The sequence below is a fragment of the Schistocerca gregaria genome, chromosome 9 (genome assembly GCF_023897955.1).
Source record: "Schistocerca gregaria isolate iqSchGreg1 chromosome 9, iqSchGreg1.2, whole genome shotgun sequence".
Lineage (NCBI taxonomy): Eukaryota > Metazoa > Arthropoda > Insecta > Orthoptera > Acrididae > Schistocerca > Schistocerca gregaria.
The window spans coordinates 93,277,639-93,296,047 of NC_064928.1; the positions used below are offsets into that span (position 1 = coordinate 93,277,639).

The 18,409-nt window shown below is 39.7% G+C and overlaps 1 protein-coding gene across 1 annotated transcript in view; it reads left to right on the top strand.

Moving 5' to 3' along the window:
• Positions 1-18,409, top strand: part of LOC126292316 (mitogen-activated protein kinase kinase kinase 11-like) — a 576,187-nt gene that overhangs the window by 549,362 nt on the left and 8,416 nt on the right. The window contains exon 11 of the mRNA XM_049986253.1: positions 5,051-5,370. Coding sequence (XP_049842210.1) covers positions 5,051-5,370 — 320 coding nt within the window. The remainder of the gene's footprint in view (positions 1-5,050; positions 5,371-18,409) is intronic.

The window sequence follows — 18,409 nt, forward strand, 5'->3', positions numbered from 1 at the left end:
GGACCTATAAACAACAACAAATAGAAGTTAATTATAATTCCTATCCCTATCAAGACTGTTCCCTGCTCCACTCACTATCACTACCTGATCCTCCTTTGTAAAGTTCTTACATAACTCCCCTGTACTGTCAGTCAACTGAGCCAACCGTGTACTAGGCTGCACAATGCTGGTGACCTGGTACTCACTCCCCAACACTTTCTGCAACTGCTGGCCCACACCTCTACCGCTGCTGACCCACACCTCTACTGTGCGAACTACCTAGCAGCAGAACCTTCTTCTTTCTGTTAGTTTTTCCAACTAACCTAGACCTCCTAACTGCTGAGGACTGTTACATGTCCCCTACATCTATGGCTGCAAGACGCTCCTCTCCTTTTGAACTCTGACAGTTGATCAAATATATTGCGTGTACACAAAGTAAAACTGTCTGAATACCACCACCTCCTCCTCCTCCTCCTCCTCCTCCTCCTCCTCCTCCTCCTCCTCCTTGCGCCAACTGCCAGTTTCCATTCCCCACCACCCTTCTCCCTGCTCAACCTATCTAGTTCCTCCTTTGCGTGTTGTAACTGCACCTGAAGGGCACAGATCTTACACTCCCACTCCTCTATCAACTTATTTCTACTACAGATTCTGCATTCCCAGAAGAGGATCGCACTGGAATGCCCTCTGGCTTCCCCACTGCATTTCCCCCAATGAAAATACATTGAACAAATCGCTCACCGTAACCCACTACTCACAAACTTACGACAGAGCCCACATGCTAAAATTTTACAGTTACTGAAAATTGGCAATATATGTCTATGTTACCTAAGTTCAGTTACACCAGTAGAACTATTTGTAGAACTAACAGTAGCAGTCTCAAAATTCTCTGTCTACTAAGAAAGCAACTGCTTGTATTAATACTACTTCACCACAGCTAATACCAATACCAACAATACTTCACAAAATTATTAGCTAAAACATAAAATTCAAGCAGCCACTGGAACAGTAGAAAATTTTACTGAAATATTTTACTAGGAACAATAAGAAACGTCAGCTGAAAACTAAAGAACAAAATTTGCAAATTGACTTCAACACATAGAAAACCCTAAAAAAAAACATAGCGAGTGAACATTTCCAAAAGTTTATTAAATCGTTATTTCACCAAAAACAGAATGAAACACTACTGAAAACTATTAAAATTAATACTGCATAACAGTGCACAAATAACTCTGTCAATACTTAGCTTTATAACTGCTACAGCTGCAATTGCACACTGCAAAATTTAAACACACTACTGAGGCATAAGGCTTGGATGAACGACGTAAGTACACATGAATAACAGACCACTTGAGTTAATAACACAGGAAGAAAGACTGAGATTAATAAAAATTCATTAATAATTTGCTTTTACAGCAAATATTAACACAAATAAACTTTAAAATAAGTAATTGAAGACTAGAACTTGATAAAATATTGACAAGCAATTTCAACAGCAGTGCAGCACACGTGACATCACACCAATGTACTGTGTTGCTTGCAGCTCGTATGTGATAAAGTGTCAATAGAAAAGCTGTTTAACTAGCTGAGAATCAAGACAAGGGTCACCCTTTCTCAACTGTCACTGGCTAGTCTTGATAAGTCGGTAATTATTCGGTCTAGGGCAACAGACAGCACTGTCAGTTCGATGTAGCATTTTGGGAGTAAATTGGTGAACATTTGTTTCTCGGTGCTCGCATATTTCTGCTCCTTGTGGACCCAGTACCTACATCCTTCAGTAACTCGCACACAGTGTCCTCAACCAACGATAAACAATTATAGGTGAAAATAAAACTACCAGCACAAATAAATGACAGCATAAACATGTAACATTTTGTGGCTAACTATGTAACATCTGTCTTCAAGCAATTGAAACTCCAAGGTTGAATATCAGTGGTATTTGCTACTCACCATAAAGATCAATCATCGAGTTGCAGACAAGTGCAACGGAAAGACTGTTAAACGTTATAGCTTTCGGCCAAAGCCTTCTTTAGGGTGGGAAGGGGGGGAGGGGGAGGGGGTGGGGAACACACACACACACACACACACAAGTACACCTTATATACACATGACCACTTCCACTGGCAGCTCTGACCGGACTGTGACTCCTACATGAACAAAAAGCTGGAGTGGCGTGGGGGAAGAGAAGGGGTAGCACGGTATGGGTGGGGGGAGAGAAGAGTGCTCTCTGTTGAGGGAGGAGGTGATATGGAAGAGGGGGTGGGTGCAAACTGTAGGGCGGAGGGAGAGGGGACAGTACGGTACCTGTCATATCACCTCCTCCCTTTCCATGTTCCCTACACCCTTTGTGTGCCATCCTCCGCCAATGCATCTGCCCATCCTTGCCCCTTTCCTGCTCCACTCCTTTTCCAGTCTCCGTTTTATCCCCCCGCCATCGATGCTGCGCCAGGCAGACTCGTGAGGCCCCCACCTAGTCCCTGCTCGCGTCGACAGACGGCACTCTTCTCTCTCCCGACACGTACCCTGCTACCCCTCACCCTCCCCTTCCCACTCCAGGCTGCTATTCACGTGACAGGCACAGTCCAGTTGGAGCTTGCTGTGGTAGCGGTTGTGTGTATGATGTGTGGTTGCTTGTGTGAATGTGTGTGCATTTGCTTTGCTTTGTCTGAAAGCTATAACGTGTAACAGTTTTTTCATTGTGCCTGCCTGCACCTCAGTGGGTCTTCTTCACAGTGAGTAGCAGTCTCTCCTTTTCCTGATATTGCTAATATTGTCTTCAGCTGTATAAATAAACAAATATAAAATTTAAAGCTTAGTTAAGACTCCTCTGTGCATACAGGGTATCGGTAATTCAAGTTCCAGTTCAAAGTGCTGTAGGAAGAGAACCAATGCTCAGAATTACGCCAATTTGAATCACATAAAAATAAAATAAAAAATTACCAATAGAAGATGCTGTAAATGTCTTGACGTAAATTGGTTTGCTAAAAATGACAGATGAATTGCAGTTTAATGACTGTGGTCTGAACTTAAATTATAACATCTGTACTTATATGACGGCACAAGTTCAGCAGTCAATGGCTGTGGCACTGTCAGTTAGGTAAGCCCATCCACCGTGGTAAGGCCCTATCACACTGGCTGGGAAAAATCAGCTTTTAATTGTCCTGGGACACTAAAAAAGAAAAAGATATCGTTTTTAATTGCCTTTAAACCAAAAACTAAATAAAAAGTGAAATTAAATTGATATGTAGGTGTAAGTACTGTGCAACATTTCCTCAGCCTTTAAGAAATCCGCCTGCGATTTGTCTGAGGTGCTTGTGAAACAGTCTTGACACACATGCACAGAATACAATTTATACAATGTTCCTGATTCCTCTCTCAGTGTCTTGTTCAAACCACATGGTTCCTCAATTATGGTCTTTGTTCTAAAACATTATTTTCTTAAACTCAATCCAGGGACCTCACTTTCTTACAAGGATATATTTCATCCAAATTATTATTTATAAACTAACGTAATCATTTTTCGCAGACTGTTCAAAACACTCCACAATTCACAATTGCTTTTATTCTTCTTTGCTTAGCAAGTAATACCTTACACCGATTCTCTTTAACTATTCTTAGTTCTGCACATCAACCAGTCCACTTCTTTTATTTTCACACACAGACATGACCCCGTTAAATCATGATTAAATCATGATGTCAAAACCAGTAAAATAAAATTACAAAATCTCTTCTTCCTTGGCAAATCGTCCCACACAAAATGGTTCCACAAATTATTTCTCACATTTGGAATTTTCCTTTGTCTACCCAATGGCTTGGTACTCTATCTGGAACTTTGTCTTTGCAACAGTAGTGTCCCGTATGTTTCCTTAGAACACGCATCCTTACGAGGATGCTTACACAAAAACTACTTACAGCACTACCACATGCAGCATACTGGTCAGTATTTCAAATTACCTCTCTCATTTTACAGTCACTTACTAATTGACTATACTGTTCTTATTGTGTATTGAATTTTAGTGATGCCATATGCAGTTTAGCTGGTTCTAATTTCACGATAATAGATTCTTATGACAATATAACACACACATCTGTTCCCTTTGGCTAAATCAATGTCTCCTGGAATTTGGCTGTGCTTTTAAGAACAATTACACAACACTTCTTCTTATCCTCATTTACTATAACACTGAAACAAGTATCATCAAATTTACTCTCATACTCAGGAACTCATTCCTGAAAGGATTTGATCTCATCAGCTCCTTACAAGTTTTCATCTTTCTTCTCTTCCTCCATCCCCCATTTGGAAAAGGCGGTGCCACCTCCAGTAGCAATGAACCTGTGCCCTTCAGAAATAAATTCATTGGTACCACTTTCACATGCCAGGATGGTTCCTTTGAAAAGGCACGGCCGACTTCCTTCCCCATACTTCCCTAAACCGATGAGAACGATGACCTCGCTGTCTGGTCTCCTCCCACAAAACAACCAACTTCCACATGCACATGCACAGTGGTGGTTGCGGCGATAAGGTAAACTTCCACACTATAACTGCTCATAGTACAGTAAAGTCTTTGAAGGCAGATTGGATGAAAATGGCTTATGAACTTTAATTCTTCTTTGGAACATACAGCCACAAAGGTACAGTGTCCTGCAATAAAGGGAAAAAAAGTGGTTCAACATGAATAACATATTTATAATTCGTGATGGTACGGTAAGGGAGGATTTATTTAATAGGCACATGCAAAACATCAAGGGACTGAAGCGTGAACTAGTAACTGTAATTTAAATTTTACACTAATTAACATAACAGGAATAGTGAAGGATGGACTAGTTAACTTGGAAACAGGTAACTTTCAATTAGTTATTCAGAGCCTTTTCATGTAGAAAGCAGCAGCAAGGATGGTATCTATGAAGTTAAAAGTATGTAAAGTTCTTTTTTTATCTTTTCTGTTGGCAAGCCTTTTAAAGCAAGGACAGTAGCAGCCAATTCTTTAGAATGAAGAAGTTTCTTAGAATTTAATTTAAGAGATTATCATCTCGTAGTGAGATTCAGACGAAGCAAATTTCACACCTGTCACAGGTCCTCGGCCGCAGCGGTCCCAGGCACCGACGGACACCGTCGAACGTCTCGAATGCGTCGTCCACCACGAACAGTGCCGGCGGAGTGAACCCCAGCTTCAGGCTGGAGGACGAGGGCGAGTACGGAGCGCCTGCCCCCCACTACCCGCCCCTGCAACTCCAGTACTACCACCGCAGGCAGGCCCTGCCACCACCGGCGACGGGTCCGGACTACGAGCACGCTCCGCCGCCCTACTTCTCTCGCCAGAACTCCTACGACTCGAACGCCTCTGCCGAGAGACCCGGCACGCTCGAAGTTCGACTGAGGTCCAGTTTGCGCAGGTACTGGCATCCGTTATCTCCTTGTGTTTGTGTAACATTAATCATGTCATTTGAACTGCCTGCTGAGGTGGTTGAACTGTTGTGGCAGTATGTTTACATTATCACGTAAAATGGGATAAACCCGACCTCTGACAAAAATTTTGGAGGTGGTTGAGGGATATTTTCTGAGTATTTTCATACAAGGGCTTTCAGACTCAAGTGGCTCATTGAGAATATTTTGATTTCCTACAACCATTTATGACTATATCTATTGCATTTAAAGTTTCTGGATGACAGAGCGAATGTTGACAATACGTGCCACGTGTTCTGCTTGGAAACAGATTCTTTTGACAGTGTTAGTTGTATGTAACAGAAGATACATTGAATTTAATTGATGAAAGGAAAAAAATTAAAATGCAGTAAATGAAGCAGGCAAAAAGGAATACAAACTTCTCAAAAATGAGATTGACAGGAAGTGCAAAATGACTAAGCAGGGATGGCTAGAGGGCAAATGTCAGTATGTAGAGGCATATCTCACTAGGGGTGAGATACATACTGCCTACAGGAAAAGTAAACAGACTTTTGGAGAAAAGATAACCATTTGTATGAATATCAAGAGCGCAGATGTAAACCCAGTTCTAAGCAAAGAAGACAAAGCAGAAAGGTGGAAGGAGTATATAGAGGATCTGTACAAAGGCGATGTATTTGAGGACAATATTATGGAAATGGAAGAGGATGTAGATGAAGATGAAATGGGAGATATGATACTGTGTAAAGAGTTTGACAGAGCACTGAAAGACCTAAGCCAAAACAAGGCCCCGGGAGTAGACAACATTCCATTAGAACTACTGATAGTCTTGGGAGAGCCAGCCCTGACAAAACTCTACCATCTGGTGAGTGAGATGTATGAGACAGGCGAAACACCTTCAGACTTCAAGAAGAATATAATAATTCCAAACCGAGTGAGGTGGCGCAGTGGTTAGACACTGGACTCGCATTTGGGAGGACGATGGTTCAATCCCGCGTCCGGCCATCCTGATTTAGGTTTTCCGTGATTTCCCTAAATCTCTCCAGGCAAATGCCAGGACGGTTCCTCTGAAAGGGCACGGACGACTTCCTTCCCCATCCTTCCCTAATCCGATGAGACCGATGACCACGCTGTGTGGTCTCCTTCCCCAACAAACCAACCAACCAACCTAATAATTCCAATCCCAAAGAAAGCAGGTGTCGACAGATGTGAAAATTACTGAACTATCAATTTAATAAGCCATGGCTGCAAAATACTAACACGAATTCTTTACAGACGCATGGAAAAACTGGTAGAATCCGACCTCGGGGAAGATCAATTTGGATTCTGCAGAAATGTTGGAACACGTGAGGCAATACTGATCCTACGACTTATCTTAGAAAGTAGATTAAGGAAAGGCAAACCTACATTTCTAGCATTTGTAGACTCAGAGAAAGCTTTTGACATTGTTGACTGGAACACTGTCTCTCAAATTCTGAACATGGCAGGGGTTAAATACAGGGAACGAAAGGCTATTTACAATTTGTACAGAAACCAGATGGCAGTTATAGGAGTTGAGGTACATGAAAGGGAGGTAGTGGTTGGGAAGGGAGTGAGACATGGTTGTAGCCTCTCCCCAATGCTATTTACAACCATCACAAAATGAAATGTTACCTATCTATCAGACTATTTACAATTTGTACAGAAAGCAGATGGCAGTTATAAGAGTCGAGGGGTATGAAAGGGAAGCAGTGTTTGGGAAGGGAGTGAGACAGGCTTGTAGCCTATCCCCGATGTTATTCAATCAGTATATTGAGCAAGCAGTAAAGGAAACAAAAGAAAAGTTCGGAGTAGGTATTAAAATCCATGGAGAAGAAATAAAAACTTTGAAGTTCGCCAATGACATTGTAATTCTGTCAGAGGTGGCAAAGGACTTGGATGAGCAGTTGAACGGAATGGACAGTGTCTTGAAAGGAGGGTATAAGATGAACATCAACAAAAGCAAAATGAGGATAATGGAATGTAGTCGAATTAAGTCGGGTGATGCTGAGGGAATTAGATTAGGAAATAAGACACTTAAGGTAGTAAAAGAGTTTTGCTATTTGGGGAGCAAAATAACTGATGATGATCAAAGTAGAGAGGATATAAATGGCAATGGCAAGGAAAGGGTTTCTGAAGAAGAGAAATTTGTTAACATCGAGTATAGATTTGAGTGTCAGGAAGTAGTTTCTGAAAGTATTTGTATGGAGCGTAGCCATGTATCGAAGTGAAATATGGACGATAAATAGTTTTCAACAATAAGAGAATAGAAACTTTCGAAATGTGGTGCTACAGAAGAGTGCTGAAGCTCACATAACTAATGAGGAGGTATTGAATAGAACTGGGGAGAAGAGAAATTTGTGGCACAACAAGACTAGAAGAAGGGATCGCTCGGTAGGACATGTTCTGAGGCATCAAGGGATCACCAATTTAGTATTGGAGGGAAGCGTGGAGGGTAGAAATCGTAGAGGGAGACCAAGAGATGAATACACTAAGCAGATTTAGAAGGATGTAGGTTGCAGTAAGTACTGGGAGATGAAGAAGCTTGCACAGGATAGAGTAGCATGGAGGGATGCATCAAACCTGTCTCTGGACTGAAGACCACCACCACCACCACAACAACAACAACAACTGTTGTATGTTTACACTGGTACACAACACTACTGGTAGTGTTTACTGATGAAGAGTTGGTTGGTATGCACCTCACTTATTGATTCCCTGATTGCAATGAGAGATTGGCAAAACTATGGGATGCTGAGCTGTTCCTGCAACAAAGGCAACTATATCATTGTTCTGTTGTGTCAGTACATAGGTGCCTAGGAGAAATCAGATCGCTCTGTGTAAATTTTTGGCAACTGCATACTGTATTCTTTATCACTGTTGTAACCAAGTCCATGGATCCCTTCTGCTAGAATACTCAGAAAATACTCCTGGATACCTCAAGTCTGGGTTGACCTTGCATTGTTGATAGGGTTGAGTTGTTTCACATGTGTGATGTAGAACTCTCTGTGGTTTGGACATTTATGTCATATACCTGATTCACTGAATCCGCTTTAGAACTAGCACGTACTTTAAAAAAATGGTCTTGGGAAATTAATAGTTTCAGTTTATTGATATATGTCACAAATTACTTTGTTGCTCCACGGTTCAAAAACACTGACTAGAAGTAATAAAATATTTTTAATGACTTTCTTTTGTGCAAAGATTACTTTATGTTTAAATGTAACCCCGGAGTATTACCCCTAAGACATCAGCGATTTAAAATTTGCATACTGTATTAACTTACTGACTTTCTATGGAAAAAGTAGCTGAACCTAAACGTTTTACCAGATTTACTATACAGGGTGTCCATTGATTGTGACTGGGCAAATATCTCACATAATAAGCGTCAAACGAAAAAATTGCAAAGAACGAAACTTGTCTAGCTTGAAGGGGGAAACCAGATGGCACTATGGTTGGCCCACTAGATGGCGCTGCCATGGCTCAAATGGATATCAGCTGCGTTTTTTTTTAAATAGGAACCTCCATTTCTTATTACATATTTGTGTAGTATGTAAAGAAATATGAAAGTTTTAGTTGGACCACAAAAGCAAAATAAGGATAATGGAATGTAGTCGAATTAAGTCGGGTGTTGCTGAGGGAATTAGATTAGGAAATGCGACACTTAAAGTAGAAAAGGAGTTTTGCTATTTGGGGGGCAAAATAACTGATGATGGTTGAAGTAGAGAGGATATAAAATGTAGACTGGCAATGGCAAGGAAAGCATTTCTGAAGAAGAGAAATTTGTTAACATCGAGTGTAGATTTAAGTATCAGGAAGTAGTTTATGAAAGTATTTGTATGGAGTGTAGCCATGTATGGAAGTGAAACATGGACAGTAAATAGTTTGGACAAGGAGAGAATAGAAGCTTTCGAAATGTGGTGCTACAGAAGAATGTTGAAGATTAGGTGGGTAGATCACGTAACTAATGAGGAGGTATTGAATAGAATTGGGGAGAAGAGGAACTTGTGGCACAACTTGACTAGCAGAAGGGATCGGTTGGTAGGATGTGTTCTGAGGCATCAAGGGGTCTCAAATTTAGCATTGGAGGGCAGCGTGGAGGGTAAAAATCGTAGAAGGAGACCAAGAGATGAATACACTAAGCAGATTCAGAAGGATGTAGGTTGCAGTAGGTACTGGGAGATGAAGGAGCTTGCACAGGATAGAGTAGCATGGAGAGCTGCATCAAACCAGTCTCAGGACTGAAGATCACAACAACAACAACAGTTGGACCACTTTTTTTTGCTTTGTGTTAGATGGCGCTGTTATAGTCACAAATATATGGCTCACAATTTTAGACAAACAGTTGGTAACAGGTAGATTTTTTAAATTAAAATACAGGATGTAGGTACGTTTGAACATTTTATTTCAGTTGTTCCAATGTGATACATGTACCTTTGTGAACTTATCATTGATGAGAACGCATGCTGTTACAGTGTGATACCCGTAAATACCACATTAATGCAATAAATGCTCAAAATGATGTCCGTCAACCTCAATGCATTTGGCAATACATGTAACGACATTCCTCTCAACAGCGAGTAGTTCACCTACCGTAATGTTAGCACATGCATTGACATTGCGCTGACACATGTTGTCAGGCAGTGTCAGTGGATCACGATAGCAAATATCCTTCAACTTTCCTCACTGAAAGAAATCCGGTGAACGTGCAGGCCGTGGTATGGTGCTTCGACGACAAATCCACCTTTCATGAAATATGCTATTCAATACCGCTTCAACCTTAAGTGAGCTATGTGCCAGGCATCCATCATGTTGATAGTACATCGCCACTCTGTCATGCTGTGAAACATCTTGTAGTAACATCGGTATAACATTATGTGGGAAATTAGCATACATTGCACCACTAGATTCCCATCGATGAAATGGGGGCCAATTATCCTTCCTCCCATAATGCCACACCATACATTAACCCTCCGAGATTGCCGATGTTCCACTTGTCGTAGCCATCGTGGATTTTCCGTTGCCCAATAGTGCATATTATGCTGGTTTACGTTACCGCTGTTAGTGAATGACGCTTTGTCACTACATAGAACGCGTGCAAAAAATCTGTCATCGTCTCGTAATTTCTCTTGTGCCCAGTGGCAGAACTGCACACGACGTTCCAAGTCATTGCCATGCAATTCCTGGTGCATAGAAATATGGTACTGGTGCAACTGATGTTGATGTAGCATTCTCAACACCAACGTTTTTGCGATTCCCGATTGTCGCGCAATTTGTCTGCTATTGATGTGCGGAATAACCATGACAGCAGCTAAAACACCTATTTGGGCATCATCGTTTGTTACAGGTCATGGTTGATGTTTCACATGTGGCTAAACACTTCCTTTTTTCTTAAGTAATGTAAGTATCCGGTGTACGGTCCGGACACTTGGATGATGTCGTCCAGGATACTGAGCAGCATACATAGCACACGCCCGTTGGGCATTTTGATCACTGTAGCCATACATCAACACAATATTGACCTTTTCCGCAATTGGTAAATGGTCCATTCTAATATGGGTAACGCATCACAAAGCAAATACTGTCCGCACTGGTGGAATGTTACGTGACACCACTTACTTATACGTTTGTGACTATTACAGCGCCATCTATCACAAAGCGAAAAAAGTGGTCCAACTAAATCATTCATATTTCTTTACGTACAACATGAATATGTAATAAAAATGGGGGTCACTGTTTAAAAAAAAAAATGCAGTTTATATCCGTTTGACCTATGGCAGCACCATCTAGCCATCCATAGCGCCATTTGGTTTCCCCCTTCAATCTAGACGAGTTTCGTTCTTTGTAGTTTGTTGTTTGATGCTTATTTCATGAGGTATGTGGCCCGGTCACTATCAATGGACCACCCTGTATAGTGTGGCTTTGTTAGAGGTTGAAACATGGTTTTAAATGTATGTGTGTGTGTGGGGGGGGGGATTGGTTGTTTGGTTGCAAATATTCCTGATTTCTGTTTTACCAGGTATCTAACTCATTCTAAACATTATTTGAACATCTTCGTAGCAGACACCACAGCCATAAATTTGTTTTATGAAGATGCGACATTTTGCTAGTCTGACGACTTTGAAGTGTAGAAAGGTCTTGATCGTACAGTTCTTATTAAGCGTTGCACATTTCAAAATTTTGTCATCAGTCTGAAGTTTTGGAATAAAGTGTACAAAGAAAATAACTATAACAGATATGTACATAATAACGTAAGTATGCCTCTTAGTGACCCATATACAGAATTTTCAGTTAATATTGTACTTACATTTAAATTGAATATAATGCCTATCTCATCTCATTTAGATGTACGAGGGTAAGTCAATTATCATTCACAAAGTAGTTATAAAATTTTATTGTAATCAAATAGGAAACTTACAAGAACATTATTTTTTGATCTAGTCTCCTTGCGTTTCAATGCACTTGGTCCATCATTGTACAAACTTCCTGATGCCCTCATAAAAGAAGGTTCTCGGTTGAGCTGTGTACCAGGAATGCACCACTTCTTTCATTGCTTTGTCCGAGACAAATCGGTGGGCCCTTAATGCCTGTTTGAGTGGGCCAAACAAGTGATAGTCAGAAGGGGCAAGATCGGAACTATATGGAGGTTGTTGTTGTTGTGGTCTTCAGTCCAGAGACTGGTTTGATGCAGCTCTCCACACTACCCTATATGAAGAATGATCCAGTAATTCAAATTTGAGTTTCTGGAGAGTTTCAGCAGTGTAGGCAGCAGTATGTGGACAGGCATTGTCGTGCAACAACATAACACCTTTTGACAGCAATCCTCGGTGTTTGTTTTGAATTTCAGGCTTTAGCCTGGCAGTAACCATCTCACTGTAATGTACACTGTTTACTGCTGTGCCCCTTTCCCCATAATGTTCCAGCACTGGATGTTGTGCGTCCCAAAAAAACGTAAGCGTCAGTTTTCGTGCAGATAGTTGGGTCTGGAACGTTTTGTTGCATGGTGAATTTGGATGTTTCCATTCAATGCACTGCTGTTTACTCTCCAGCTCATAATGATGGCCCCATGTCTCGTCACCAGTAATGATCCTGTCTAAGAAGTTGTCCCCTTTGTTACCATAGCGATCCAAATGTTTTTTGCAGACATCCAAGTGCGTATACAACTGTGTGAGTCGTTTTGGGACCCATCTGCACAAACTTTATGAAACCCAAGTCTGTTGTAGATGATTTCATAGGTAGAACTGTGACTAATTTGCAGACGATGTGCCACTTTGTCGGTAGTTAATCGTCTGTTTAAGAAAATCATTTCTTGTGAATGCACAATGGTTTCTTCATTCGTGGTGGTAAACGGTCGTCCAGCTCCTTCATTGTGTGTAACACTTGTGTGACCATTGCAGAATTTTTCAATCCATTCGTAGATACTCTATTGTGGCGAAACACTGTTCCCATACTGAACAGAAAGTCTTTGATGAATTTTGGCCCCTGATATGCCTTCCAACAACAACAAAAAACTGATCACTGAATGTTGCTTTTCTTTGGTGCAAATAGACAATAGAGCAGTCACAATTAACAGCACGGCAGCAATAATGAAACTAACATAGCAGTTTGAAAACTGCAAATATATAACAAACAAATAAACAAAGCATGTATCATCAATGTAAAACGACAGTACTACCAAAATAAAATAAAAAAATAACTAAATTGCAGATAATAATTGACTTATCCTCGTATTTGTCAATAGAACTACACACTGCAATGAATTACATGTGAGAATATTGTTAACAACTTGACAAAGATCCAATATGCTTCTTTTATGGAGGAGTAACTCATATTGACAGTAGTTAAAATTTTGCATAGCATGAAATGTGCATCATGAGAGACATTGCAGTGACAGTCGTTAGTCAATAATAAAAACAGAAGACGTGTTTGAAACCATTAACTGGTGTAGTACAGTGTAAACATAGAACTGATGTAGATCATAAATAAAGTATAAATTGTGAAAGAATAAGTTTACAACCATCACAAAATGAAATGTTACCTATCTATCAGACTATTTACAATTTGTACAGAAAGCAGATGGCAGTTATAAGAGTCGAGGGGTATGAAAGGGAAGCAGTGTTTGGGAAAGGAGTGAGACAGGCTTGTAGCCTATCCCTGATGTTATTCAATCTGTATACTTAGCAAGCAATAAATGAAACAAAAGAAAAGTTCGGAGTAGGTATTAAAATCCATGGATAAGAAATAAAAACTTTGAGGTTCGCCGATGACATTGTAATTCTGTCAGAGACAGCAAAGGACTTGGATGAGCAGTTGAACGGAATGGACAGTGTCTTGAAAGGAGGGTATAAGATGAACATCAACAAAAGCAAAACGAGGATAATGGAATGTAGTCGAATTAAATGGGGCGATGCTGAGGGAATTAGATTAGGAAATGAGACACTTAAAGTAGTAAAGGAGTTTTGCTATTTGGGGAGCAAAATAACTTATGATGGTCGAAGTAGAGAGGACTGGCAAAGGCAAGGAAAGCGTTTCTGAAGAAGAGAAATTTGTTAACATCGAGAATAGATTTAAGTGTCAGGAAGTCATTTCTGAAAGTATTTGTATGGAGTGTAGCCATGTATGGAAGTGAAACATGGACGATAACTAGTATGGACAAGAAGAGAATAGAAGCTTTTGAAATGTGGTGCTACAGAAGAATGCTGAAGATTAGATGGGTAGAACTAATGAGGAGGTATTAATAGGATTGCAGAAAAGAGAAGTTTGTGGCACAACTTGACAAGCAGAAGGGATCGGTTGGTAGGACATGTTCTGAGACATCGAGGGATCACCAATTTAGTATTGGAGGGCAGCGTGGAGTGTAAAAATTGTAGAGGGAGACCAAGAGGTGAATACACTAAGCAGATTCAGAAGGATGTAGGTTGCAGTAGGTACTGGGAGATGAAGAAGCTTGCACAGGATAGAGTAGCATGGAGAGCTGCATCAGAAGACCAGTCATTGCTGGCTCTCTCTAGGTTATCAGTAGTTCTGACAGAATATTGTCTACTCCTGGGGCCTTGTTTCGACTTTTATCTTTCAGGGTTATGTCAAACTCTTCTCGCAGTATCATATCTCCCATCTCATATTCTTCTGATCTACTTCTATTTCTATAATATTGCTTTCAAGTCCATCTCTCTTGTTCCACCTTTTGGGTTTCCCGTGTGTGCTTAGGACTGGTTTACCATCTGAGCTCTTGATATGTACACAGCTGCTTCTGTTTTCCCCGGATACCTCTTTAATTTCCTGTAGGTGGTATCTATCTTCCCCTTAGTGAAATATGCTTTTTCATCCTTATTTTTGTTCTTTAATCATACCCGCTTAGCAATTTTGCACTTCCTGTCAATCTCATTTTTTAAGTGTTTGTATTCCCTTTCACTTGCTTCATTTGCTGCATTTTAAAATTTTTCTTTTTCGTTAGTTAAATTTTGCGTCTCTTGTGTTATCCAAGTATTTGTGCTAGGCCTTGTCTTCTTAGCTATTTGATTCTATGATTTCACCTCTTAAAGCTATACATTCGTCTTATACTGTATTCCTTTCCCCTGTTCTAGTCAACTGCTGCCTAATGCTATCTCTGAAACTCTCAACAACCTCTGATTCTTTCGTCTGGTCCCATCTCCTCAATTTCCTAACTTTTTGCAATTTCTTCAGTTTTAATCTACAGTTCATAACTAATAAATTGTGGCGAGAGTCCACATGTGCCCCTGGAAATGTCTTACAATTTAAAATTTGGTTTCTAAATCTTTTTTAACCATTATATAATCAATCTGAGACCTTCTAGTGTCTCCATGTCTCTTCCACATATTCAACCTTCTTTCATGATTCTTAAAGCAAGTGTTAGCGATGATTAAAGTATGCTCTGTGCAAAATTCCTGTCTCTCAGTCCATATTCACCTACTATATTTCCTTCTCTTCCTTTTCCTTCCATTGAATTACAGCCACCAATTACAGTTAAATTTTCATCTCCTTTAACTATCTGAATAATTTCTTTTATCTCATCATACATTTCTTCAATCTCTTCATCATCTGTGGAGCTAGTGGTATGTAAACTTGTGCAACAATGGTAAGCATGGGCTTCGTGTCTATCTTAGATACAGTAATGCATTCACTATACTGTTCATAGTAACTTACCTGCATCCCTATTTTCTTATTCATTACTAAACCCTCTCCTGCATTATGCCTTGTTGACTTTGTATTTATAATCCCCTATTCACCTGACAAGAAGTCTTGTTCCTCCTTCCACCGAAAGTCACTAATTCTTGCTATATCTAAATTCAATCTATCCATTTCTCTTTTTAAATTTTCTAATCTACCCATCTGATTAAGGGATCTAACATTCCACACTCCGATCCATAGAATACCAGTTTTATTTCTCTTGATGACGACATCTTCATCTACATCTACATCTACGTCCTTAGTAGTCCCCTCCCGGAGATCTGATTTGGGGAATATTTTACCTCTGGAATATTTTACCCAAAAGGATGTCACATGATTTAACCATACAGCAGAGCTGCATGTACTTGGGAAAATTACAGCTGTAGTTTCCCCTTGCTTTCAGCCATTCGCAGTACCAACACTGGTCATTCTGGGTGATGTTAAGAGACCAGACCAGTCAATCATCCAGGGAGATGCCCCTACAACTACTGAAAAGGCAGCTGCCCTCTTCAGGAACCATACGTTTACCTGGCATATCAACAGATACCAATCCTTTTCCCACCTCCCCCCCGCCCCCGCCCCCGCCCTGGGGCGGTGGTTGTTTCTGCAGCATGGCAAGGTCCATGGTTTATAGGGAGGAGGGGGGGGAGGGGTGGTATGGTATTAAGTTATTTTAAAATGTGATTGCAGTCTATAGATTTCTTGGTTAAGGTACTGAAACTGCTGATAGCCCTATTTGTTGCTACCACAACTTCGGCTTGTTGACATTTAGAAAGCTTTGCATACTCACTTACTGTTTTAATCTCCACAGTTCTTTTTTTTTTTTTACAAGCTGTTTTATCATAGGAGGAGTGAGGCTATGTTTGAGACCTTAATTTAAGATATTTAATTCATATGGGGAAAATCTGACATTGGTAAGATTAACTAAACAATCTGCAAATTTAACGTTTGTACTGCAGCAAGTATTGTATTTGCAGTAATGACACAGTGTGGACAGTTTACATTCCTGTCCATGAAAAAATATTATGTTTTCATACTCAGTAGTATCAGATATCAATTTATTAACCTTAGAGAAGTGTGCCTGAGGAATCAACTGCTCTAGATAACACTGAAGATCAAATGCTTTCTGAACTGTAATGTGGCTTTTATCCTTTTATCCATCACGAACCTCACTTTTGACAAGAACCACTTCAGACCTAAGTAATATCTTACGAAAAGTTTTCGAATGGCTTTTAGACTTAATTTTTGCGTAGTTAGGTGTAACGCTATAAGGTAAACATTTGCTGTTAAAAATCACTTTCATGAAGCCCTTCATTTCCTTCTTCGTAGAAACTTCACCTCATTCCTAGCCTGAAAAGGCACAAATTCCATTATTTTATGAAGATGTACATCCGTGGTAGAGGCAGCCAGCCATTTAGATTTGGCACAACATTGAGATATAGAAAGGTCTCGATTGCACAATTCAAAACTTAATCGTCAGACTGAAGCTGTGGAAAAAAGTGCACAAAGAAATTAACTGTAACAAATATTTATGTACTAACATAAGTATGCACCGTAGTGACCCATACGTGGAATTTTCAATTAATATTGTTCTTGAATTTAAATCAAATTGCAGTAGAGAGCTGCTGAAAGTGAGCGCACAGATTGAATGTAATACAGATCTTATCTCACACAGGCATATTTGAAAGTGCTGTTGTCTGTTCAGAAAGAACCAGCGCAACTGTAGCATTTAAGCTTTCTAAGAAGTAAATGAAGGCTGGCAGGTAACACTAGCACTGACAGTAGAAATGAAGTCAAAGAATAACTTTACAAAGAACAAACATTGCTGTGAACTAAATGTGAGAACATCATCAACAATGTGACAAAGATTGAATATGCTATTTTTACACGGGAGTAACTTGTATTGACAGAAGATAAAATTTTACATAGCGTGAAATGCAGATTGTTAGGTAACATTGTTAATGATGGGAGAGAGATAGTCATTAATCAGTAATTAAATCAGAAGACATGTTTGTAACCATAACTGGTTTAGTACAATGAAACATAAAACTGATGTATATCACAAATAGAATATAAGTTGTGAAAGAATAAGTTTATAAAGATCACACAATGAAATATTACATTAGTATCACCAAATGTAGTCATGTTGCATGAGTCGAACATATAATAAATGGTATACAACAGAATCATGGAAGGTAAGCCTAGATTAGAGTCAACATTTGGGAGTAAAAAGGAATCTGATATAACAATAAGAAGATTTTTTTAATGTTTAAAAAAAATGTAATGGTGTAGTATTTATTCTATCATTTCAGTCTGATTATTGAATTTTGAAAATAAAGAATTGTGCGATAAAGACTTTTCTATATTTCAAAGGTGTGCCAAATATGAACAGTATCATGCCTCTACCATGGCTGTATTTCTCGATCAAGTAATGGAATTTTATTAGTCACCTTTCTTATGGTCACGTCATAAGCACAACTAGTCTGTGTGAGTCAGATCACATCATAAGAGAGAGAGAGAGAGAGATAGAGAGAGAGAGAGAGAGAGAGAGAGAGAGAGAGAGAGAGTGTGTGTGTGTGTGTGTGTGTGTGTGTGTGTCATAAATAACAAGTTTCAAATTCACTACATTTGTTTCACTAAAATGCAAAACATTATAAACAATAGAAAATTGACTGAGTTCACTGCAGTCTTTACATTTGTTGCACCTCACTGTTGATTAACTGTGTTGCATTGGCAATGTTGAGTTTATTTTGCATGTCTTAGGTTTTGCCTCTTACAGCCACTTATAGAGGTCAGTTGTCAGTCTGTTTCATCCTGTTTTTGGTA